Source organism: Rattus rattus, chromosome 3, assembly GCF_011064425.1.
Source record: "Rattus rattus isolate New Zealand chromosome 3, Rrattus_CSIRO_v1, whole genome shotgun sequence".
NCBI lineage: Eukaryota > Metazoa > Chordata > Mammalia > Rodentia > Muridae > Rattus > Rattus rattus.
The window spans coordinates 7,219,399-7,246,421 of record NC_046156.1 but is presented as its reverse complement, the minus strand read 5'-3'; the positions used below and the strand labels follow the sequence as shown (position 1 = coordinate 7,246,421).

At 44.7% G+C, this 27,023-nt stretch overlaps 1 protein-coding gene across 2 annotated transcripts in view; it reads left to right on the top strand.

Moving 5' to 3' along the window:
• The first annotated feature begins 213 nt into the window (after positions 1-213).
• Slc44a5 (solute carrier family 44 member 5) overlaps positions 214-27,023 on the top strand; it is a 65,317-nt gene continuing 38,507 nt past the window's right edge. Inside the window, exons 1-3 of one of the 2 annotated variants that reach the window (XM_032897124.1) lie at positions 214-280; positions 13,539-13,623; positions 26,386-26,470. In XM_032897124.1, the coding sequence (XP_032753015.1) occupies positions 232-280; positions 13,539-13,623; positions 26,386-26,470 (219 nt within the window). In that variant the 5' untranslated portion in view covers positions 214-231. The remainder of the gene's footprint in view (positions 281-13,538; positions 13,624-26,385; positions 26,471-27,023) is intronic. The other variant, XM_032897125.1, reaches the window with a different exon arrangement.

The window sequence follows — 27,023 nt, the reverse complement described above, 5'->3', positions numbered from 1 at the left end:
AATACATCCTCAAAGCTCTGAGGGAGCTCTTGTGGTGGGATACTGACTCAAGTCAAGTCTTTGGTTGTCCCAATACACCTGCCCTGCCTTTCAGAATTCCTGGCTCCAAGAGGCTGATAGCTACTATCTCTCTTCCCTCCATTTTTGTGTAGTAAACAAGTCACTTTGGGATGCCTTTTAATTCTTCATTCCTTTTTTGTCTTCAGGAGTTCTACGGACGTTCTGTGCTGTATGATCTTCATACTGTTTATTATGGGCTACATTCTGTTAGGACTCTTGGGTGAGTAACCCCAGGTATAGACAATATTTATTGTTTGTTAGTGGATTAAGCAAGCCAGTATCTCATTTTCAACAGGAGTGATTTTTTTTTTTGACTGTTATCTTCTCTGGACCTATTCGGTAGCAGATGAAATATAAGATAAACACAGAACAGAGTAGCCAGATGCAAGCCCAGGTTAAATAGGTAAAGACAGCAACAAAGAAAGAAGGCATTTCTACTTTTTAATTCTCTTAAAGAGCAGATTGTATCTTTGCTGTTGTCGGCTGTAATAACTAGGATTCAGGTTCGTTTGGACGATCTATAAACTTGTCTATTCATAAACTAGTCAAGGGTAAGGGACAGTGATCATTAATTTCACCAAGGAATTCATTGTTTAATTGAACCCTATTCTCTGCCCTCCATGGAAGAGGCTCTTTTTGTTGTTGTTAGGTTCAGGATTTTTCTAGAATGCAAAAACAAAGAAGACAAGTACATAAAGTTATCTTAAGGAAAACAGCATAGGAAGAAAACAACAACAAAAACATCATGTATTTTTCCTTTAAAACATTTTACAGTTGGAGTCAATAGACTAGACCGTTCCACCAAGAGGTATAAATCCTGCCCTCTGGGTATTGACTTAAGAAAATTTGATTGGCTGCCATTAGGGTAAGAGCCCTTGAAATCAGATATTAGCAACAATAATTGTGGACATGTGGTTAACATGTGGCTTGTACCGTGCCACAGAACATATAAAACATTTTGGTCTTCATTTTCATCTTCTAGAAAGAGAAGTGCCCTGAATATAGCAACATTCAGGATCGGAGAATTCAAAATTCAAAACAGGAAAATAGGGGAAAGAAAAGTTTAATGGGAATTAACACAAAAGCAAATAATATGCTTTATAAAGTTTGCACAGCATCCCTCTTGCTCTCAATTTAACTTTGGAACTTCTAGGCATTAATGCAGATTGAGCACAACCTGTAGATTGAATACTATGAAGTCTTTTCATATACAAGTGGGATTTTAGGCTGCCTGAGTTCAGGACACATTTTCCTATCCTATTTGGCTATTTTTACTTACTGTCATAGAGTTGAAATGTGTTGCATAACAGGGGGAAGATTTGAAGCCAGGCAGGTCTAGATTCTTCTTACACCGTTCTGTGGGCCAGAGACAACTATTTAACTGGTTCACTCACTGAGGACAGAAACACTCCTGGTTTTCAAGGCCAGTTATGAGGGATGTACAGCAGTGTCTGCACATATCAGCAGTGCTGGTGAGAGTCCTAGACAGTGCATAAATAGTTTAGTTGTTCTAAATTGCAATCAATTTGTTTGTGATTTATAGTGTTGTCTCTCTTACAACCCATAATTGTGGTTATTAAGGTTTGAATGTACACAGGAACTCCCCAATAGGTGCCTGCTATGAGAAGAACCTTTCCATGCAAGGCCTAACTCCACAGTAGGCTGAGTCTCTTCAACTACAGGGAGCTCCCAAGCTACCTATGTCCCTGGCAGGCTCAGCAGAAGAGTATCCACCATAATTCATTCTGAAGCAATACAAGAATCCCACCATTTTTGGTCAAGATCTCCAGATTCGATTTGTAAATAGTTTCATTCCCATAAGAAGTTGGAGACTATCCTCAATCAAAGTCAGTGTTCAACATTAAATTAATCCTGATGCTAATGCTAGTATCAAATGACTCAAGAAATTCACTAAATAGTCACATACTTACTTGATGCCTCAACTATAGCTGGCTTGCTTGGTTTGATTTCAAAACATAAACTTAAAACCTGCTAGATTTAATGCTGGGCTGGAAGAATATTAACTGAAGACAGTTGGCCGGGGTGACTTGAAATGTCAGGAACGGCCTTAACACGTGAGAATGAACGGTTTCCCCTTGAGCAGCTACTTTCATGGCGGTGGTGATGTGGGGAGCGCGGTGGGAGCCCACAGCGGAAGTGAGGCATGGCAGCGGAAGTGAGGCATGGCGGCAGGAAGCAGCGAGCATGCCACTCAGCACAAGCCTAAGCAGAGAGAAAACTGGAAGGGGCCTGAGGTTTTAAACTCTCAAAGCCCTCCCACAGGGACAGGTTTCTTCCCACAGGCAACTTCTAACAATGATACACCAGCTAAACCTCCCGGAATAGCACCATGAATAGCACCATTGTTTTGGGGACCGAGCATTTAAATGTCCAATCCTATGAGGAGCATTTCTTATTCAAACCATTGTACCATGGAAGAGACATTTCTATTTCTCACAAAAAAAAAAATTAGCGGGGAAGACCCTGAGCTTTGTGATTTGTGTGGATGTGGTCAGCAGGGGTGATACTCGCACGTGAGCGTTCTGCTGACAGAAGGAAGACCAGTCACTGGAGTGGATAGAGTGTCATCTGGGCAGAGGGGATCCAATCTGCTTGAGTGGTCACATGACGTTCATGATAATCACCCTCTTCTTCACTGGAGGTGATTGAAGTGTTTAATCATGGCAGTAACTAGAAAAAAAAAAAAAGAATAGGAATTCTTGTTTTGCAACTTCTTCTCCATAAACCTTGGGCTAGCTTATACATGTAAAAATACCACAATTTTAACATTCAACAGATTTTCATTTTGTTTTTCCAGTTGAATGAACTAGTCCCATACCTAAGAAGTACCTGAACTTGGAGCCCACAGTCTGGTTTTTGGTTTGGGTTTTTTTTTTTTTTTGGGGGGGGGTTGATGTTTTCCTGGTATAATTACTCTTATTTATTGAGAAGATGGAAGGTTATTAGGGGCGTTCCTGCAGGCAAGCCCAAAAGTCTGTGGTCCTACTGTGAGAAACTCAAAAGTAATGAAAACACTTCTGAGATGGGGTGAGGGGTTTGGGACAACAGTCTGAGGTGGGCACCCATGGTTAATTTCCTCTGTTGGAAATTTCTGCCTGAGAAACCCCAAATGGAAGCCAAGCTTTTCTCCAAATTTCCAACTCCTCAGATTATGAGCAAAACACAAGCACATTAGGTCAGTGTGCCTGAAGGGAACACAGCCAAGGACCAGACGGCCTGGAGAGAGCAACAAGGAGCCTCCCTTAGCGTTGTCTCTTGGTGGAGCTGTCTTGGGGTATTTGTGCTATTTTGGCCAGGAGACCTAGCTGAGGAGGTGTGTGATCTATCTTAAGGTTTCGGAATCTGAGGGAGTTTGAAGGATTATCCCTTATATCTCTTAGAACAAATCAGTCTTTTGTTAATCCTGAGATTTACCAGAAAAAAAAATTCCACCATTTTGGGTCAAATTTAAAGCAAGCTTTATTAAATATTAAATACTGACCAAGAGATGGACTTTGGTCAGGACCATTCCTTGGGTTTACCCAGCTGAATAGCCCAGAGGCATATGGTGCAGGGGTTTACAAAGACAAACCAATATTTTCCCACGAGCCTTTGTTACTTTCCAAGAACTACAAATCCCAACATTCCAAGAAGTTTCCCCGTTCTTAGGCAGGCGGGGCATACAGGTTAATCCTGGGATTTACACTTTTCCCATTGTAGGGGGAAATTTTCCATCCCTAAGTAAGGTCACTCGTCCATGTAACGTTTTCAAAAACAAAGATAGTTCTAGGATGATTTTTCGGTTCTGTCTATACAGAAACAGCAAGGGGCTGTTTCTATTCAAATAAGTGTGATTAGACACTTCTGATTTTATTCGTTTCATTTTTGGATTCATTAATGTAACATTGTAGGTATTTGAGATGTACAACATAGAGGGTTTTTAGGCTAGAGAGTGAACCCCGGACTGCACACATAACAAGAGGCATCCTTCCAACCTTGCTGTATCCCCAGCCCCAACAGGCATTTTGCTATTAACAGATCTGCATAATTATTATCATAATTAATCTGATTAACATTCATCTCCTGACATAATTACCTTTTGTGAGGGGTGAGAGCGTTTATGATGTGCTCTTAGAGAAAATTCCAAGTGTGTGCAGTGCATGACCCATGCTGGACCAAGTCTGTGCTGTGACTTCACAGCACACACGTGTTCCTGCTCCTCCAAGCTCCTGTCAGGTATGCTGTGCTGAACTAAATCCCCTACCCCTTCCCTCTACCCCTAAAAGTTTATAAAAGGCAGACTCTTCTTCTTCTAGAAATCGATACAAGACTGGCCCCCGGGAATGGCTCAGGGATTTGGTCTCCCTCACCTTCCCCTTGCATAATGGTACTCTCTCCCCCTCTCCCTCTCTTCCCCCCCCCCCCTGTCTCTCCTCTCTCTCACTCATGATAAATCTCCTTTTGAGGCCTTGAAGGGAAGCCACTCCTCCTTCCCTTTAAGGCTCCATCACCTCTAGCTTCCCCCCCCGCCCCCCCACTGTACTGTTTCTCCTCCATGTTCTCCCTCCTGCCTCAGGCCTTGAAGCCTTCTCATTCAGATAAACCCCGTGCCTGAGGGGAATTAGGAATGATGAGTCCTTCCTGGGCCAGCTGTTGCTGTCATCTCCGGTATTATTTAATATCTATCTCTTGATCTATGTCTTCCCACTTGCCTCGCCCACTCCTGGCACGTTCTGCTTTATGCATGTGTCATTCTTGTCGGAGCTCGCAATAGTGAAATCAAGTGATAATTGGTTGCCTTGTCCTGCCTGGGCGGTGTCCCTTAGCCTAAGACCTCTGAATTTGCCCATTACCACAAACGGCAGGACTTCCCTGTTTTAACGGGGTGTTTAATGTGTATATACCGAGTGTGTATGTACTGACTTTCCTTAGGCGTTCCTTTGACAGATGCTTAGATTGTCATCTCTGTGACTTCACTGCAATCAACGTGGGAATGCAGACACCTCTTCATTTGTTCCCACACGTGTCCCCAGAAGGGGCATTGCTGGTCATTTTAATTCCAGTGATTTGAACAACCTATTTTCCATGATAATCGAGTTAATTTACTTTCCCACCTACAAGGCCCAAGGGTTCTCCTGACCCATACACTCCTTAACCCTTGTCAACACCAGGAACCCTGTGGTTCTGTCTTAGGAGCAGATATACAAAAATGTCCCCTATTAGAAAGAACTGACCTCAGGGGCAACACAGAGTGCTTTTTGTTTACTTTGAAACCAAAATGGGCCTACCTCAGGTCATAGGCAAGAAACATTGTTGCACCGAAAGCAAAATAATTTCTTCCATTAAGTAGAATTTTAAAAATTTATTTCCATTATTTTGAGGGTGGTTGTGCAAGTTTTTATTAATAAAAAAAAATGTGTTGTACACTAACAGAATGACAGAGGCCAGTGTCAAATGTCTTTCAGCTTCCTTTATGAGTCCCGATACATTTACAAACTAAATCGTACACTCGCTCTCATTTCTGCTTCAGAAGTCTTCCATTTAAAAAGGACACGTTCCATTTCTGACAGAGATTTGAGCTTGTCTTTAGCACGGCATGATTTTAACTTTTTGCTGGGTCTCACTGCACACACACATCTGTGCTCGGAAGATTTCTTGAAGTGTTGTTAGCATAAGAGGGGCTGGCTTGTGCTCACCCTAAATTCAGCACTGGGTGTAAGAGGCCACCTGTGAAATAATAAACATCGTCTCACCCAGGCATCTGGAGACGGCTGCTTCCCCAAGCGTTTCTATAGCAGCTCTGTCCCCAACGCGGATCTTCACATCCGACTTCATGTGTCCCATTATCTGCTTCATTGCATTTGTAAATTGCTTGTGTTAAAAAGCCATAAACAGCATTTGGCAGGCCTGTCCCTCACATACCAAAACAGTTAGGATGTACCTTTAAGGGGTACACACTAACCAGGTGAGAGCCAACATCCCCATCCAGCGAGTGCCTAAGGACTGCCTTAGCTGCCACCAACAGACTTGTGGTTAATTTTTAAGCGTCTGTGCAAGCAGTCAGGTCTGATCATTTTCTCCCTGACAGACGGCTTTGCAATGGCTGCTTCTCCACTCAACCTAAGAGCACAACAGGTGCATGCTTTGGAAACATCTGAAAGTAAGAGGGGATGTCAGACAGTAGCCCACACTCTCCAGGACAGTCAGGGCTGTCCGGTTCCTTGAGATGAGTGATGAGGTCATTTGCCCAAATAAGGCATTCACCTGTCCCTTGTGAGCCACCTCAACAGAGTGTGTAAGTGTACAAGTTCTCTTCCTCCTCTCCTCCTCCCCCTCTCTCTCTCTCTCTCTCTCTCTCTCTCTCTCTCTCTCTCTCTCTCACACACACACACACACACACCATATAAGTAAGCATCAGATTCAGGTAAAGTGTTCCTTTAGAGTTCTTTCTAGGAGCTGCAAGTTGGTGCCAACTATTGGAATCTTGTCATGTAAGCATCCATCCCCAGGATCCACTTAAAAAACCTGAGAAACGGGGTTGGGGATTTAGCTCAGTGGTAGAGCGCTTGCCTAGGAAGCGCAAGGCCCTGGGTTCGATCCCCAGCTCCGGAAAAAAAAAAGGAATTAAAAAAAAAAAAAAACCTGAGAAACCAGCTCCAGGGAAGCTGGGACAGATGGATGGATCTGTAAAGCTCATGGAACAGTCAGCATAGTAGAATTGGTGAGTTCAGGTGAACGAGACCCTGTCTCAACAAAACAATACAACACAACAACAAACTCAAGTGAACAGCACATAAAGAATCACAACTGAGGTTGACCTCCAGTCCCTATGTACTCTCCACATACAGCACACACACACACACACACACACACACACACACACACACACACACACACACTCATATAATATGCCTGGATACACAAACAGCAAGCACACAGGCACACACACACACATATACACACACAAACACACATATACAACATACATGCAACAAGCACACAGGCAAACACAGAGACACATATACAGACACACACATTCACATACACATACAACATACATACAACAAGCACAGAGGCACACACACATACACACACACATACGACACATGTACAACAAGCACACAGGCATACACAAATACACACACAAGCACACACATACACACATATACACATACAAACACACATACATACAACATGCTCACACGCACACACACAGACATATACACAGACACACAAAGACACACTCACAGACATGTACAACATAGATGCAGATATACACATACAACACAGACACAGGCACACATAAACACACAGATACACACACAAACATATGCCTACAACACAAACACAGACAATACATAGATACACATATCCAACACACACACACACACACACACACACACACACACACACGGCTGTTTGGTTTTGTTCATAACCTAGACTGTTTAATTACCCACTAAGACAGAGACTCTTCACTACTGAAGAAGTACAATGAGGGCAAGCTGAAGCCCTTGACACTGTTCTAACCTTGTCCCTCACTCTGCCCCCTGAAGTTTCTACAATGCCATAGCCCAGGTTAGCCTGAAACTCACCATGCTGCCCGCTCATGGTGCTATAGCTCAGGGTCCCAAGTGTTGGGAATATGGACATTAGCCTCCCTCACGTGGGCTTTTCTACAGGACCCAGTGTTGTCAGGCGACATTACCTGGGGCTAGACCAGGGACACAGGCCATCAGAGCAGATGCTGTGGTGTCTCCCACTTACTCTCAAAGGCCACCGAGGCCAGCACTACTTCACGTTCTGTCTCTTAGAGGCAAGGCACAGTCGGTTTCACACTGAAAATGGGAGTGACTCTGACTGTAGATGGATATTGCCACTGACCTCCTCACTGCCTTCACCACTCGCCCCTGAGCTCCGGTGTGCCAATGTGTGCATCTTTAACTATGAATTACTTCCTGTTTCTCATTTGTGTTAAGTAGGGGCATTGTGTTTGCTTGAAAACACATTTTATCTCTTCTTTGAAAATTTCATGCATGCATTTTGATCATATTCACCCTGACTCTTCCCTCTTCTCAAAATCACCTTTCTTTCCCTCCCAATTTCAAGTCTATTAAAAAAAAATAAAAAAACCCATGTCCAGTTTGTGTTGTCTAGATACTCATGGTGGAAGGCCATCCTGGAGCACAGTGGACATACCACAGGCCACACCCTCAAAGAAAATTTCTTCTCCAACCTCCATCGGACATTAACTGTATATTGACTTTTTCGAGAGAGAAAAAAGGAGTTTTATTAGTGACCATTATTGCCAGATTTTGAAAGGGACATGTCATAAAGTATTTGCGTTGGTTACCATAGGCTTCTGGGTGACTTGTTAGACAGGTCAACGATGTAACAATACTGGTCTTCACCTTGCACCGGGAGCCCACATTTGTGACGACGTCTTCTCGATCGACATTGAATGAATTGCCTAATCTTTAATTCTTCATGTTTGAGAGTGTTTCCAAACAAACAAACAAACAAACAAAAACAAACGCCTAGAAACTAGTGAATTTATTTCAGCGAATTAATAAAATATTATGTCTAATTAACATTATAAATGTAACCAGTGTAGAAATGTTGAGTTTTCCCTCATACTATGATATGTTTATCATATGTTACTATGATATGTGTCAGTGATGATATGGCTTGGCTGGTAGAAGGTTTGCCTAGAAGTCACAAAATCCCAGGTTCAATTCCCTGCACCACATAAACTAGGCACGATGGTACACACCTATGACCCCAGCACTCTGGGGTAGAACTGGAGAAACAAGCATTTAGGAGCATCCCTGACTACTTGTGTAGTCCAGCCTGACTTACATAAGCCCCTGTCTCACAATACAAAGTAACACAAGTCATGTGTTTTTGCATCCATAGCCTGTGTTTGTTCTGATAATCCATTCAGTTCTTAGTGGGCATGTGGCTTCTACACCAGGTGCCCTGACTTTCTGAACGGTGTCACAATGGCTTCTGCTGCCCCCTGTCCCCTTTCCTTCTCTCTCTGGCAGCTGAGAGCACAGTCTCCATGCTCCGGCTCAAACACACATCATCTGTGGCCCGGCTTCCTCACCAGAGCTGAGTGGGGAAGGTAGAAATTACTCAGTAAACATCACTGAAGCTCAGGTCCAGAAGGTAGAGAAAGGATGTCCTTCCCTCTCCTGTCTCTGCATGTCCAGACCCAGCCTGAGGCACCCTCTCCCCCTCCCCCTCCCTACCCTCCTCCTCCCTCCCTTCCCCTGCAAGAACCAAATAACCAAAGCGTGGGAACATCGGGTGCTTCTCTCAGAGTCCACAGGAAGCAGGGAGAAGATAAGAGGGCGAGGGATAAGGCATAGCTCACCAAGGAGCTCTTCCCCACAGTGACCTACTTCCTCAGGTGGCTTTCCTGCCTAAAGTTCCAACCACCTTTTGACAATTCCATCAAATGACTGGGCTATCAATGGGTCATCCCGCTAACGTCAGAGTCTTCCAGAGCTAATCACCTCCAGGGTCTTCAACTCTGAACACTCTCTATTAGGGACCCAGGGGCAGTAGGAGGGGACACTTCATTTCCCAGCTATGGGGTGATATGGAGGAGTTGGGGAGGGCATTACCATTAACAGACTAGCTGTGCTAAGTGATAATTGTCAGGTTTGGGTACAAATCGCACCATTTAAAATCAGCCCAGAAGAATGTCTCGGTGGGGCACTGTCTAGACATGTTGGCCTGTGCGCGTCTGGGAGGTATTGTTTGGATCACCTCGATGGGTACAGAAAGAACCAGCCTTAGAGTGGGCAGTGCCATCACCCACTCAGGGGGTCGTGAACTCTGACTGGAGCGATTCAGTTGAGCACGCTCAGGCAAGCCTGGCTCATGTTGACTATGGATACCGTTTGATTAGCTGGTTTAACTTCCTGCCTCGGCTTCTCTGCAGCGAGAATATGAGTTTAAAATAAACCTTTCTCCCCTAAGCTGTTTTTCGTCAGGGTCATTTTATCACAGCAACAGAAAGAAACTAAAACAAGCTTATTCCTCATGTGTACTTAGCAGGAGTCATCGCCTAATCTATGCAATCTTCCTCACCAAGGAACTATTTTTCAATATCGAATGTGTGTAAACGTTTTCTTATGGAAGCATTTTCTAGTCATTTCTTCTGTTTGAGCTTCCCTGCCACTACCTTCAGCTGGCTAAGGACAGAGGCCTCAGGAAGCAGCAGCCCACTTCTATCAGTTAAAATAAGAGAAATAAACTATAGATCAAACAGGTTTTTACATATGCCAACATCTCAGAGTTCCTGTGAGACGCATGAGTCACACGAGGCCCCAGGCTTAGCGGAAACTCCATGACTCATCGCAAGCAGATAATACACTCTATTATAGTTACACATACAGATAAATGCACACACATATAGATAGACATCTATATGCATATATGTACATATATACATACACATATATACAAACACACACACGCACGCATACACACACACACACACACACACACACACACATCTCATGTGGTTCCTTTGGTTGCCATTCCTGCCCACTCCCAACTCCCTGTTCAAATTGTAATCATTTCCATTCTCTCTTCTTCCCTCTATAAACCTCGTTCCCTCCTTTCCATTCCCTTTGAGAACTCTGACACGCATTCCAGACATGTCTTCTGACCCACATCATAGAGTGGTCACTCAGTAGGTAGACGATATAAAGGGGAGACAATGTCGTGACAGCTACTACTGATGGAGACCCCACTTCCCCTCACTCCTCCATGTGTTCACAGTTATGAGAGCAAGTGTACAATGGAGACTCCCAGATGCTCCCGGATGCCCACGGCTGCCCACCACAGTGTCCTGTTTATTAGTGTCTCCCTTATTGTCCCTAATCTTTCCTGGGTCAAACAGCATTGCACCGGCGGAAGCTTCTGGGAGCTGTCCTATAATGATTTTTGAGGAATTAAAGAAAGAGCTAGCTAGCATTACTGATCTAGAGTGGGTTCTGGGGGTTCGGTAGTTTTCTACATCCATAATGGCCTCTTAGTCTCAATATTCTGTGAATTCTGATACCACTGTGTCTGTGTTTTAGTAGTTACTCAGACAGTTGGGAGTCAAAATAATTAAATAATTTGATCTGGGTTATAGATAATAAGAAATAGATATCTAAATATGGGGGATACTCTCCAGGTCCCACTCCTTACTAGGGAGCTTTTGGGGGAAGGGAGACTCATTCCCTTTTCAGGGTGTGGCCACTGGTTGTCTATGCTCCAGTGATGGCTCCATACACTACACATGTGAGCAGTGCTACCACACTTAAAATGAAGACAGAGGACGGTAGTGGGGAGGAGCTGTAGGGGGAAGTTGAGGTGATATGGGGACTTGTAGGGGGAAGTTGGAGTGATATGGGGAGTTGGAGGGGGAAGTTGGGTGATGTGGGGGAGTTGGGGGAAGTTGAGGTGATATGGGGACTTGTAGGGGAAGTTGAAGGATATGGGGAGTCGGAGGGGAAGTTGGATGATGTGGGGGGAGTTGGGGGGGAAGTTGGGTGATGTGGGGAGTTGGAGGGTAAGTTGGGGTGATATGGGGGGAGTTGGAGGGAAGTTGGGGCGATATGGGGAGTTGGAGGGGAAGTTGGGGTGATATGGGGAAGTTGGGGGGGTATGGGGAGTTAGAGGGGGAGTTGGGGGGATATGGGGAGTTGAGGAAGTTGGGGTGATATGGGAAGTTGAAATATATGGGGAGTTAGAGGGAAGTTGGGGGATATGGGGAGTTAGAGGGGAAGTTGGGATGATATGGGAAGTTGGAGGGAAGTTGGGGTGATATGGGGAGTTGAAGCTATATGGGGGAGTTGGAGGGAAGTTGGGGTGATATGGGGAGTTGAAGGGGAAGTTGGGGTGATATGGGGAAGTTGGAGGGGAAGTTGGGGTGATATGGGGGAGTTGGATGGGGTTGGGGCGATTGGGGAGGGGGAGTTGGGGGCGATATGGGGAGTTGGAGGGGAAGTTGGGGTGATATGGGGAGTTGGGGAGGGCATGATCACGTTGCATTGTGTATATGTATGAAATCCTGTAAAGAAAAGTTATATAGAAAGGAATCGGATGCCTAATTCTCAGTAAATAACTATTTAGAGAAAAAGGATAACATATTTTAGGATAAAGCTAAAAGAGACACATTAAGACGGGGTTGAAAAAAGAAACGTAGAGTTGGATAAAACTGGTTCTCTCTGTGTCTTAGTCTCAGCCAGTGTGTGGGGAAGGAAGGCACAGAAGCAGTGTAATGCGGGTCTGAGTGAGCTCTGAGCACCCCAGTGCCGTTTACACGGCCACTTAGAGTTCATTCTCTCTCTTCTGGAGAATACGGAGGACCACCCAGATCTCACCAGATGGAATCCAAGATAGAGCTGATTTGGCCTTCGTGACATTAGCGTGGGGAAGCCTTCCTGGTGCTCAACACTGAACAGAAAGGCTTGGGCCAATGGGATGGGGCTGAGGAAAAGACCCTCTTCCTTAGTGTAGTCTTCGTTCGGGAAATCGATTTCTTTATCATCTCTGGTCACACCAGCCACGTGCAGGAGGGCGATTGAATTGTAAGGCAAACTGTCAGATCCAGTAAGTGCGGGTTAGGAGATGGGCAAGACACCTCACCAGAAGCAAAGGACAGAAGGTGTATATGCAAGCTGGACTTTTGTCGAAAAAGACTGCGTTTTGTCGAAACTGGAGAAGGTGGAAGAATTCAGTTACAATGCACACGTCTTAGGTACTACTCTCTATTAGGTTCGTGGTCTAGCTGTCAGGCCAAGTCTATAATCCATGCAAAAACAAACAAAAGAGGCAATGAGCTTGTGTATAGCAGAGCCCAGCGTCCCCACAGGAAATACCACCGCCTTATTATACTGAGCGAGGTCAGGGGTGTACAGTGTTTGCATTAAGCTCTGAGATTATCGGACAGACACTTGGCGAGCTTTACTGTGGGTTGCCTTCCGCTGTGCCCTTGTTTGCCTTTTGAATGTCCTATGAAATCGGAGATGCCGCTGAATTTTGCAGTGTTTTTCACTTCTGAATGCCCCCCTCCCCCACAAAGCATTACCTCATTCTGCTGGGTGCAAATCTATCAGCGCTGGTATGAAGTCATTTCTGCTCGAACTTTAGAAAAGGCGTCTTCTCTTCCAAGTGAGCTTTTGTCTGCACCCCCCTCCTCCTCCTTTTCATAACTGTCATTTTCTCTGTGCGGTTACCTCATGTTTTGGCTGCAGCCCAGATGAATCTGGTGGGGAGAAAAGCGCGCTTCCAGACCAATTCACCCACGTATCATTTTTCTTTTCATTAAGAAATTACTCTTTGAAGAAAATCGATAGTGTTCTATGACTGAGGGGGGAAGAGGTGAGCGTTGCCTGGCAATTCTAATCTCTCAAATTAGACTGCCTTCAGCCAGATGGTGCTCACGTAGAATTTGTCCTTTCTTGTTCCCGCAGCTTGGGTACATGGTGACCCCAGGAAAATGGCCTACCCTACAGACAGCCAGGGACAATTCTGTGGCCAGAAGGGAACCCCCAATGAGTGAGTATGGCCACCTGTGCTTTGCATGGGTTTACTGTCTAAGGTGGAACCTCCACATGTCAGCTCAGCGCGTAGGAAGGTCGAGACTCAGCCTCAGTCCCACGGGACCTCGCAGAAATCGTGAGACTCAGGGAGGACGTTTCTCCTGTCTCTTCTCGCAGACAGCTGTAAGCTGTTTGGAGATTTTACGCTCTGCACCTCCACTCTGATCAGAGAAAATAAAACTCGAAAGGATGGGACCAGAGATTTGGCCGCGGCCATACTTAGAGCATGCGCTTTGGACTGGGCTATTGCGTGACCGCATTGATCCATGGCTGAACTGCCCACGCCATGCTACTATTGGGCCTGTTTTTACTATAATGTCTGCTGACAATCATTGTGATTTCTGTAGCATTCCTAGGTCTTTGATGGTCTTTGGGAGCGATTTGACAACTGTGGTTGGTGCGCTGACAGCAAGAGAAGCGTGTCCAATGTCAATCAAAACAGAGGTGTCTGTTTTCGAAAGCGAGCTGTTTACCTAAATCAATCAGATAGACAAAAACCCGGCTCGTAGTTTTAGAAAACGTTTACCGCCCCACCCCCATGGTCCATTCCTTTGTTTTGCCTTCACTAATGGGACTGCTGCTAGGTCTTCTGGTTCATTACAACCAGTTGAGCTTCTGGCTTTGAATAGTTACGGAACAACAGAAGTTTAGTTAACAAGAGGGTTGCAGTAGAAACGCACTCCAGGATGCTCAGTCCCGTCTCTGTAGTTTCCACCCATAACTGGGAACGTATTATGGCAAGAGATGTATCGACTCAAAGACAGGCATCCAGTAAAGACCGGAGGAATCCACGGGGTGGAATAACTGCAGAGAAACCAGAAAAGCTGGAGGTTTGGAGCAGGAAACCCCTAATGCTATCAATTCAGATTCCAGGAAGGAGGTCTCCCCAAAAAAAGCCTCTGTGTCACAGACACCTGAACTGAATTTGAATCTAGGCTATAAATGTGTTTTAAGCTTAGAAAAAACAAAAAACAAAAACAAAACAGAAAACACACACACCACACACACACACACCATAGAAATCTCCAAATCCTCAGGTACTTTGAACAGGCGACTTTTAACAGGATTTCGTATAGCAAACAAGTCTTCCAGGCCTGATCCCCTGACCCATTTGCCTCAGACGAAGAGGTGGCGTCCCAGACTGCAGCATAGAAAGTCTATCCAGAAGCGAGTCTGGCCTAACAGACTGTTTACCCAAATACAAGGTCTGATAAAAGTTAGTTTGAAGCTGAACAGATTTCAGCAACATGTGAGTGACAGTTCCAGTCCCTCCACTTACTGAAATCTAAGACCCTTGGGGAAGGTGCCCATGATCGCAGTAACCCACCATGTTCATCCAAGTTCTGACCCTGAGAGTGTCATTTGCTCGTATCTCTCTAGTTCTTGCCGTAATTTCCTTTTATATGTTCAAATTTCCATCGTGGCCGGAACTTATATTCCGTATAAGTAGGATGAAGCGGGAGTCAAACATTTTTTTTTTCCAACCGCAAAAACAATTATTTCGAAACATGTTGTTAGATAATAGGATTTTTATATTTTCAATTTCCTACAAAGTTATTATATAATAAACATATACTTTTTTTCTGAACTTTAAACCTATATTAATGTATGTAAGCCTTTCAATGTCATTTAAAAGTGCACTGTGTGTGTGTGTGGGGGTTGCTGATGATTCTGGTTTCTATAGAAACCCAACTGAGCAGCCATGGGGATCAAGCCAGTAAGCAGCACCCTCCATGGCCCGTGCATCAGCTCCTGCCTCCAGGTTCCTCCCCTGCTTGAGTTCCTGTCCTGACTTCCATGGATAATGAACTGTGGCATGGAGGGCCAGCTGAAGAAACCCTTTCCCCCTCAGACTACTTTGGTCATTGTGCTTGGCCCCAGCAAGAGTAGCCAACCCTAAGTGAGACAAATATGGTGGGGTTGATGTTTTAATTATCATAATAAAATGTGTACCAATTTAAAATTATGCTTATAGACTTGACGGTATGTGAAAATATTTAAAGAAAATCAAATTGTACCCAATATTAAATTTTTAAAGTAGGGAGCAGGAGAAGTAACACGGTGTTTAAGGACACTGGATGCTTTTCTGGAGGACCCAAGTTCAATTCCCAGCACCCGCTCGGATAAGGCTCATCTTTAACACCAGTTCCAGGGGATCTAGTGCCCTCTTCTGGCCTCTATGGACACTGCATGCACATGATATATATAGTTATGGAGGAGAAGCAAGACACCCATATAAGTAAAATAAAAATAAAGCTTAATTTTTTTTAATTTAAGGGACCAGAAAGACATCTTATCAGGTAAGAGTGCTTACTACTCCTGAAGACAGGTTCAGAGATTGGCCTCCAGTTCCAGGGGATCGGATGCCCACATCTGGCCTCCACGGACAATAGGCAATGCACACAGTGCGCAATGCACATGCAAGCCAAACGCTCATGCACATAAGATAAAAGAAATGAACCTTAAAATTAAATAGATGTGTGCAATTGAATGAAATATGTTAAAGGAAAATATTAGAGTGAACTCATCAGAATTAGGACAGTATTCTAAAGTATAGAATGGTCATAAAACTAGGTAGAAATAAGTCCAACTATAAATACATTTTTTCAGGGGTGGCTATTGAATCCGAGGCTACACACATGGATATGGGAACTCTGCCATGTGTCTGGGCCTTGTTCATTTGTTTATGTCTTTATTTTCACATCTTTGTATTTATTTGTTTGTTTGTTTTATTTTGGAACCAAGTCGAAGTTGCCTGTGGCGGCCTTGAGCTCGCACTGACGCGAAGGCAGTAAACTTGCAATCTTCCTTCCTTGGCCTCCGGAGTTTATAACCTGTGAGGTTATAGGCACCCGTCCCTAGATTTGGAGCAAGACCAGAGTTTTAATATGATGCAGAATTTCAAGTCATTAGCAGGAAAATGCATTTTATTAGGCAAAGGGCATTGAGATAAATGAAATACTATTCATGAAAGTAAAACTGTGTGTACATCATAACCCATACCTAAAACCTTGGAGGCAGTGAAGGCTTTATAGATAAATAACACAAGTCTGGAGTGATTTTATAAAATTGTGTGCCAAACAGCATCTTCCAAATATAATAGCAAAACCAAAACCGTAACAGAAAACTTGAAGAATTCGGTTATTAAAAGTAAACCTCTGAAAGTGCTGGCTATAGCAGCTCATCCCTGTAAACCCAGCACCTGGGAAGCAGAGGCAGATCTCCAAGAGTTCGAGCCCAGCCTGGTCTACATACTGAGTTCTAAGTTCCAGTACCACATAGAGAGATCCTGTCGCAAAAACAAACACACAAACAAAAGATCCCAAATCCCCCACAAATAAACAAAAATAAATGGAAACCGCCTAAATCTTTATAAAAAAATTAAAGAAAAATGGCGATCCAGGACTAGAACAGCTTTAGGATCTGAACATAAAAATCAGGAGTGAAATGCACATCATCTGGGGGCCTTCAAGGTGGATCAGCAAGGCTGCTGACTGTGCAAACCTGGGTCTGACCCAGAAACCCGTGTAAGGGTGGAAGGAGAGAACCGGATCCTCCCATGAGCCTGTGGCGCCAAGAGGTATATGATGTTGAAAAAAAGTATCCACTAAAAACGAGAAAAGTCACAAATAGGAAACAACATACTGCAGTGTTCAGGGGCAATGGGGAACCTGCAGCACAGGTGAAAAGGGGAGTGCAAATTTAAACGTTATTTTTGCCCAGGGAGATCATACCTGAGAGAGTCCCTGCCCGGTAGACCCCAGAGCATGAGAGTCCCCGGCAGCAAGAGCAAGTGGGTGACTGAAACGGAAGAGAAAGAGAAGCAGAAGGATGTGGGCACAGGGAAGAGAGGCAGACCTGGAGATGAGAGGTTAGTGAGGAACCGCCTGGTGCGAGTAGCTGGTGATGTCACCTAGAGCCATGGCGAGGTCTTTGCTTATAATGCCACAAACAGCCAGCCCTGTCTGGGTCCCTGACCCTGCAGCAGTACGGGGTCTGTTACCACCAAAGGCCATTGGGACGGCCCTGGTCTGGGCCACTGCCTGGGGCCATAGTGATGTCTGAGGGCTGTGTAGAGTTCGCCCTGCTCTTCACCTACTGGAGAACCGAGGAGAGCTTGCCCCACCCCTCACCAGCTGTAGCACTGGGGAGAGTGAGCCCTGCACCTAGCTGGGCAGCACAGTAGATCTGGCCTGGTGGTGTGGGTGTGAGAGAGTTGGTGGGCTACCACTTAGTCCCAGATCAAGGCCTCTGAGTTGACCCATCCCAGCATCTATTCCATCTGTGAACAGCTGGAACTCATGAAGAGGCCAGCCCAGCAGATCCAACGCTGCAGGCTCTCCATGACACAGGGTAGCAACAGGATAGCAGGAGGAATCTCAATCTCAAACCAGACCAAAGGGCTCATTGCAATGAACCTTTGCAAGCAGAGGAGTGTGGACAACAGTGTATCCTGTGGGACACACTGCAGCTTCCACAACGAGATTTTGTTTTCTTTTGTTGGGGAGGGGAGGTTGCAAGTGCAGAGGAAGGATTCAAAGGTAAGGGGAAATGAGTGAGATTGGGGTACACAAAAAAAATCAACAAAAAGTTTTCTTATTGCTTTTGCCCATGAGATTGTCAAATACAAAAAGGTTAAAATTTCCTGTGTCTGGTGAAGTAAGAAATTAGCAGTTCACTGTCTTCTAGTGACTGTGTACCCTGGTGGCAGTGTATCCTAGTTACAGTGTACCTTGGTGGCAGTGTACTATGGTGGCAGGGTACTATGGTGGCAGTGTACCCTGGTGGCAGGGTACTATGGTGGCAGTGTACTATGGCGGCATTGAATTTTTCCAACATTGAATCTTTCGTGGTTCAGCAGTTTCCATCCTGGACTCTAACTTAATGGGAGCTTGAATGCATTTTTAAACTCCACAAGCTGTGTCAGCTTTCCATCGCTCCAAGGAAACCGAGGTGAAAACAAAGAGCAAAGCTCTGTTTGTCCGTGGTTTCAGAAGTGTAAGTCCATGATTCTGCATTGGCGATTGCACAATGCACCAGGGCAGAAGCCTGCAGCAGATGAGGTGCGATCCTCTCATGAGAGCCAAAAGCAAAGAAACAAAACAAAAAGCAGCAACAGTCCTAATGGCTCCATCAGAGAGATCTAACGTTTTTCCCAGGAGGACCTACCTCTGATTGGTTAAAACATTCACTAATACTGTCACCTACTGGGACCTAGCCTTTGAGAATGTGTCAGGTGAAAGAACTTTCAGAAAGACTCATACTGTCTCTCATCACAGCCAAAACAGTAACAATGAAACTAAACAAGCAACTGTAGCCGGTACTAGGCAGTAGTCAGAATGGAAAGCAGTCTACTTGTCTTTCAAAAGAGATTGGTTAAATGCACTGATATGGTTATATAAGGGAATGCCATTAATCTTTCAGGTTACTGTGTACAGCTGTGTTTTTGACATAGAAATGTGCCAGATGTGATTCAGTCCAAGAAGCAAAGTTGGGCCAAGTGGTGGCTTAGTGGGTGAAGGCACTTGCTGCCACACCTGGCCTCCTGAGTTCATTCCTGGAACCCACACCGTGGAGGGAGAGAGCTAACTGACACTTTCTTGCAAATTGTCGTCAGCCTTCCATGGAAGGGGCCAGGGAGATGGCTTAACTAGTAAGGTGCCCATTCTGTAAGCATGTAGACCTGAGCCCAGTCCATTCAACACATGTTTTAAAACCTGGGTATGGTGACCCATGCTTGTGACTCCAGTACTGGGGAGTCCTTTTATGATTTATCTACTCCCAAATGAAGAGACTGTGGGAGAAACGCTGATAGTTTCCTAAAGTTCCAAGCCAGATGAACCCGAGGCTTCAGAGGGCACAGAATGTTTATTTAAGTGTAACTTTCTCTGCACAGGGGAAGTTGCTCACTATGTTGGCTTCGAGGCCAAAACAGGAATTTCGTTGATTGTGGTGCCACCTTCTGGCTACTACAAGAACTTCAGCTTACGAAGATCGCTGGGAGGGTTTTCAACACGCAGAAAGACTGACAGATCCCTGAGCAGAAGACTGGGAAGGAAAATATCCTTCAAGTCACCATAGAACCGTTCACAAAATGACAACTGCCCCCACAAATCTGTTGGAATAGGTGACCGGCCCCAATCTCCTATTCGATTTAATTTTTAAATTTTGCGTAAATTTGGATATAGAGGTTGTGTCTCTAGAGGACATTGTTGTACCTGAGATGATATGCCAAATTTTAAATTTTAAAATACTATATGTACTTGAAAGCAAATTACACGGTAATGAAGAAACTATAACAAAGGGAATGGCCACCCACCTTGACTCTTTGCCCATAACTTATTCTCTTTCCTGTCTCAGGTTAAGTTCTGGCAATTTTTAAAAAAGTATCTTTTGGTGGTGTTCTTATTCTCTTAGTTTATACTTTGTTAACTTTAGCTGGTATCCATTGATAACCTTCCCTGGAAAACCAACTTTGTTGCTCTTTTTATCCACACCCCCATGTCTGAGATCAAATCTCTTTCTAGCTCCTTTCAGTAGCAGTTGATAACGTCCCTCTACTTCCTGTCCTAACTTGACAGTGTCTAGGATCCTCTTTGTGCAAGAGAGTATTATCCCCTGCCCTGTTCCCTCTGGTTTTCCTTTTCAGTTCCACTTAGCAGTTTTTGTATTTGCTCCCTCCTTTACACAGTCCCCTTTATTACTGTGTACACCAAGTATTGTAACTTCAGCAGAGCCGGGCATGTTCTGTTGTGTTTGATACCAGAAGTAGGAAGAAGTGAATGGCTTTGCTTTTACTGTAACTACCCAGTCTTTATTCACTGCCAGGCCATTGTCCTTTTGTTTCTACCAAGCTCAGATATAAAATCATAACTGCACTTTAATAATAGTGTAAGACCAGCCCACATTTTAATGTGTCTCAACATAGAGCAAAACACACACAGAGGGAGAAAGAGACACACACACATATGCACACAGGGACACACAGACATAGACATACACATATGCACATACAGACACACACACACGGACATACACACAACCATATACACAGGTACATACACTCACATACACTCATACACAGAGACACATACACATAGACTTCACACAAGATTCTAATACAATTTTTATTTGGTTATGAATTTTATCTTAAGTACTATAATGGTTAATGTTGGTTGTCAGTTTGACATAGTGTAGAATCACAATGGAAATCACCCCTTGGCATGTCCTTTGTGAGGGAGGAGTTCCTAAATTGGGTCAATTTCAAGTAGAAGGACCTTGGGTGGCACCATTCCTGAGCTCGGGTCTTGAATGCAAAAGGAGAAAGCAGTGGAACCCCAGCATTCACAGCTCCCCATTTCCTGACCAGGGATGCAATGTGATCAGTAGTGTCATGATCTTGCTAAGACTCCCCATCATAATGCCCATCCATGAACCTAAATAGCCCTCCTCCTTCCTTCAGTTGCTTGGTCAAGTGTTAACTAATACAATAGCCACCATCAGGACCACCACACATGTTCAGATTCAAATAATTCTCCCTCCCAGGAGTCTGCTTTCTCTAAAGACCTACCTCAGTGCACGGCCATCTTCACCTCACTGCATGGTCGTCTTTACCTCACTGCACGGCCATTTTCACCTCACTCTATGACCATCTTCACCTCACTGCATGGCCATGCTTTCAGTCACTCAGTCACTCAGGAACATTGTGGTTAATTGTAGGCTTCTCACAAGCTTTGGTCATTGTTCAAAAGTGGCCAAATTTAGCAAGTAATGCACAGAATGCCCAGTTAAATTTAATTTCAACTAAACAGCAGCCATTCTTTCAGAACACACACTCTGTTCTTGGTTCCTGTGGGCCAAGAGGGCTCCCTTCTTTGTAAACTGCTCGGTTTGGAGGAGGACATCCCTGGCTACCTCCCTGAGATCAGAGATCACAGGCGGGAAGTGTGTGGAGCTCTGGAAATGCCTTTTCCTCTCATATGATTTTCCCTTCTTTGTATTTGATTTGTGGTCCAACTTCATAGATTAGTGGCTTGAAAGGTAATTTTCCCCAGGAACCTGAGGACATTGCATTCTGTGTTCAGAATGTCTAAGGCCAATCTGGTGTCACACTGTGCTGTGACCTTTCCTTTTGGAAAGTGTTTGAAATAGCACACTTCTGAGAAGTGGAAACCTCACAATTCAGCACAAATCTTTTTTTTCCCTTCAAAAAAAATTAAGCTTTAAAATCACCATATGAGGGAGCAGGTTTTATGGTAGCATTTTTCAAAGAGAATTTGTTTGTGGTGATCTTCCTTCTGCCTCTTGTCCCCACTCCCTTGATACTTGTGTGCCCTTCCTCTCCCACCCCCATAAACTCCAGTCCACCTCCATGTCTTGCTGCCCTTTACCCAAACAAGTCTTTCTCTTCTCGTGGGTTCATTTCTACTTACCCAGGCTATAGACACACACACACACACACACACACACACACACACACACACACACATACACATGTGCTTGCAGACATGCATGCACATGCATGTGCACACACACAGAGCTAGGGTCTGAGTATATAAAATCCTTCGAGGCGAGATCACTTCTCTTAATATAGTACTGTCCAAATCCACCCATTTTCCCACCAGTTTCATAATCTCATTTTTCTTTAGGGTCAAATAACATTCCATTCAAGATAGGCCTTTTCTCCCCTCAGGTCTCCGTGAATCTTTGTAGGTATGTGTATGTATGTGTTTTCCTGGGTATGTGCGTGTGTAATGTAATACACACAGGTGCACTCGCGTGTGGAGGCCAGGCACCGACATTGGGTTTGCTTTTTATTAATCTCCACCTTATTTTCTTGGGGGAGACCCTTCAATCACCCCTTTACTAGAGCAGCCTGATCCCTGACTACATCATCCCCTTACACCCACAGAGGAAGTGTGGTCCTCACCCCCACATCAAGAGAAGTTCTCTTTGCAGCAGATGGAGACCTTCACAGAAAAAAACACCAGTGCACAGTTTCGGAACCCAGTCCCAATGGATACGTCTCCGAAACACACCCGGGCCTAACATTAAGGAAGTGGGATGGGGCAGAAGGACAGAAAGAGCCAAAGGATCAGGGAGTTTGCTGTGAGAGTGTGTCCTTAGAAGTGTCAGGAGCTACACCAATAAAATCTCACCAACACAACTCTCTAAACATGAACCAAACGAGGATGATACCAGTAGACGTGCCGAAGGGCATGGGGAAAGCCTCCACCCTTCACAGGATGCTGAGAGTGGAAGAAATCGTTTTCCAAATGTTCGGCCATGGAAACATACGCGTGAGTAGCGTTATACAGACCAGGCAGGTAACATTTAGGAATGTATGTACACGCACGCACATATGTGTTTGTGATGGCGATTAGTGACAAAAGAAGACATGAATTTGAATGAGATCAAGGAGGGGTGGGTCAGGGTTGGAGGGGGAAAGGGCAGAGGAAATACTGTGACTATCACCTCAAAATTAAAAAAAAATAAAATGAATGCATTATGTGTCTGACTTTGCTGATTGTTCATGCACGCGCAGGTGTGCACCCCTGTGTGTGCCCTCGGAGGCCAGAGTAGGATATAGGAATCCTCCTCCATCACACTGTGCCTTGTTCATTTGAGGCAGGATCTCTTTCTGAGCCTGAGGGTAGCATTTTTCAATGCAAGCCTCTGGCATTCAGAGCCCCAGAAATCTTCATATCTCTACCTCACTAGGGTTAACAAGCTACTGTGAGACCGAGGTAGCATTTAGATGCTTACCCAAGATGGGCACCGTTGAGGAGTGAACTGTGTTCTCACCGTGTTAGTGGCAACACCTCATCAGTAAAGTGACTGTCACATAAACATGAGGACCAATTCTAATCCCCAGCACCCATGCAATTTGGGTACTGTGGGTGTCTGTAGCTCCCAGGTTAGAGAGGGGAAGATCCCTGGGATGCATTAGTCAGTCCTTCTGACAGACAGTAGCCTAAACCACCAAATAGATGAGGCCTCGGTTCAATGAGAGATCTAGTCTCAAAAGAGAGAGGAGGCAAAGAAATGGCTCACAGAGCCATCTCTGAGCATTACTACACAACCTAGTGCCATGTAACGAGAAGGGCTTCCCTTATGAGAGACAGGACGTTCTCAGTCGTTTGAAGTAAGACGACAGATGTTTAGAATGTAGTTAGGAATTAGGCTGGTTTAGGAAGGTGGTGATTGGAGGTTCTTTCTCCAAGATCCATAAAAATAAGGTGGTGGTCAAAGTAGAAATCCAGTGTCAATGTCTGGCCTCCACATGCACATGTGTGCACACACAACTGCCCATGTGCACACACACACCTGCACTACACAATCACACATCTATGTAAACACAGCTCCTCTTATGGGATACTGGAGATTCCTTACTCAGTTGTCTGGAGTGAAATGTCAGCTTTGGTTTGTTCCCTGGCCACATACCTGCAGTTCTGTTCCTGGTGTGTCACCCCCGTGCTTTCTACAGCCAGAAAGAGCCAAGCCCATTTCTTTAACCCCAGTCCTTCTGCACCAGGCTGCTTCACCATAACATCCTGGTCCCTGAACTCCTTTAAGTTCTCTCTTCTCTACCTCCTCAAACAGGCACAGAGGCAGGTCTTCCACAGGTGAGGCCCTCAGCTGCAAAATGAGCTGTTGGTCTGTCTGTCCTTCCTGGGGCACCTTCAGGCTCTGTAGGAGGGTCTCATGGAAAGACAACCCACCTCTTCTCGGTGAACCTTTTCGTAACTTTCCTGTATCTTCCCAACAGCTCTCTCTTTCTCTGGTCCGCTCCCTCCTACCATCTCTGCTCACATGCTCAGGGCAGGTGGTAGGAGAGGAGGAGAAGCCTAGTGGAAACTTCCTCGAGAGCTTCCTACATTCCTAAGCCTGACCTTGTGCAGAAAGTCTTTTTCAAGTGTCCCTTGTACATTTATGATACGTTTGTGGTCACAATAATTTTTATTGATTATTTTATTTATTTACATTTAAAATGATGTCCCCCTTCCCAGTTTCCCCTCCACAAATCCCCCATCCCATCCTATTCCTCCTTCCCTTTGCTTCTATGAGGTTGCTCCTCCACCTACCCACTCCTGCCTCACTGCTGTAGCATCTCCCTACTCTGGGGCATGGAGCCTCCACAGGACCATGGGCCTCCCCTCCCATTAATGCCAGATAAGGCCATCCTTGGCTACAATGTATCTGCAGCCATGGATCCCTCCATGTGTACTCTTTGGTTGGTGGTTTAGTCCCTGGGAGCTTTGGGTGGCCCAGTTAGTTGATATTGTTCTTCCTATGAGGTTTCAATCCCCTTCAGCTCCTTCAGTCCTTCCCTAACTCTTCCACTGGGGTGCCTAGGCTTAGTCCTATGAGTGGCTGTGAGGATCTGCATCTGTATTAGTCAGGTGCTGGGAGAGCCTCTCAAGGGGACAGTCATACCAGGCTCCTGTCAGCAAGCACTTTTGGGCATCAGGAATAGTGTCTGGGTTTGGTGCCTTCAGATGGGATGGACGACTAGGAGGGGCAGCATCTGGATGGCCTTTCCTTCAGTTTCTGCTCCATTTTTTTGTCCCTGCATTTCCTTTAGACAGGAACAACTCCTGGTTAAAAAATAGAGTGTTGGACAAGTTCTTGGGACAACTTTTTCTTGAGTTGTTAAAACTGCAGCTTTTCGGTGGTTTTTTTTTTTTTTTTTTTTTTTTTGAGTCTCATGCAGGCTGGCTGCAAAATTGTGATGTAGCTGAGAACAACTATGAATTTCTGATCTATCTGCCTTTACCTCCCAAGTGTTGACATTAATGCTGTGCTTAGATTTTATGGGGTGCTGCAGATCAAACCCAGGGCTTCATGCATGCTAGGCAAGCACTAGCCCTAGAGCTGTGATTCCTAAGACCATCCATTTCTGAATCCACTGAGAAACTTAGGGAAAGGATGCTAAGTCCCCACTCATGCATCCAGGCATGTGGACCCCCGGGGGTCGATAAGGAGAGGAAGCGAGGTCTAAAATCAGTGCCACACTTTCCTTTTGCACCCTGAGGTTGAGCAGCTGCTTGAGTCCAAGCGTCATCTTGGGCTCTTTCCACACCGCTGCAAACTAGGCAGGGCTACTGCTGTCTTCATTGCCCTGATGAAATAATTGAAATATAAAGAGAATATCAAGTGGCAGGATAATATGCCATTGAAAGCTCATGACCGCTGCTTATTATAATTTGCAATAGAAAGTGTAACTATTGTTTTATGTTTACACCACCACTGCAATACATGTTTGTGTTAAAGATATCCTTAAACACAAAAAATTAAATGAAATATAATCCCCAAATTTGGATGTAATGATTTCTTTTTGCATACAATTTAATACTTATTTCTGTAAGTATTTCTAGACTAATACATAGTAAAAATAGTGTTTTAATGCTCTTTTGAGTAAGCTCCTCCCGGAAATAAATGAACTATTAATTTCTCCTTCCATTAAACATGTGTGTCAACATCATTTCCAGTGACAACGTGATTGTTTGTCTCATGTTATAGTGTCTCTTGATGGTGGACAACTTACTTCAACTTTCAATAATCGCAAAGCAATGCTAGGCAATATGAAGGAGGTGTGAAAATAGCCACACCCACATACAGACAATGGAGCTGAACTTTAAAGGCAGTGCATTCAAAGTTTCTGTGGTTGGGTGTGCATCGAGGAAGAGATTTATTTATGTCTTCTCTCTTTAAACAGGAACAAGACAGTTCTGTTTTACTTTAACATATTTAGATGTACCGGCACATCCATGATGCTTCCCCTACAGTGCTCTACCACACAGGTAAGGCTGGCTGCCTTCGTTCTGCTGCTAGTGGTCCCTAACACACTGGGTGAGAGGATTCAGGAATCCCAGGTCAAGTCTGTGTGTGGTAAGGAGATGCCATATCCATTCCCATTCAATCAAAGCTAAGGCAGAGATAAACTGTCACAGTCACTAGGGAACTTGAGTGATGGTAACTGTTTGTTCCTACAAGCGATCACAGCCCAGAAGTCCTTGTCGGCTGCTCCAGTCATTTCTGCATCTTTGGGTGAATTTACTGAGGAGTGGGATTGCTTGGAAGAGCCACATTGCTCTCTACTGGTTCTTGTGTTTCTGATCTTTGATTTCTGCATCTGTTGGAATAGATAATCTTCAAACTCGTATACATTAAACATATGTGCGCGCACACACACAATCTCACTAAAAAGAAATGCTTTGTTGTCTCTCTCCCTGAATTAAGGGGCAAACGCCTGAGGGTAAGGGCTCTTACTAGGTTTGTCTCCCACTGTTTTCACATTACCTCCAATCCCCCAGAGTAGGTGATGAGTGAGTGTCTATGGAATGAACGGTGTCA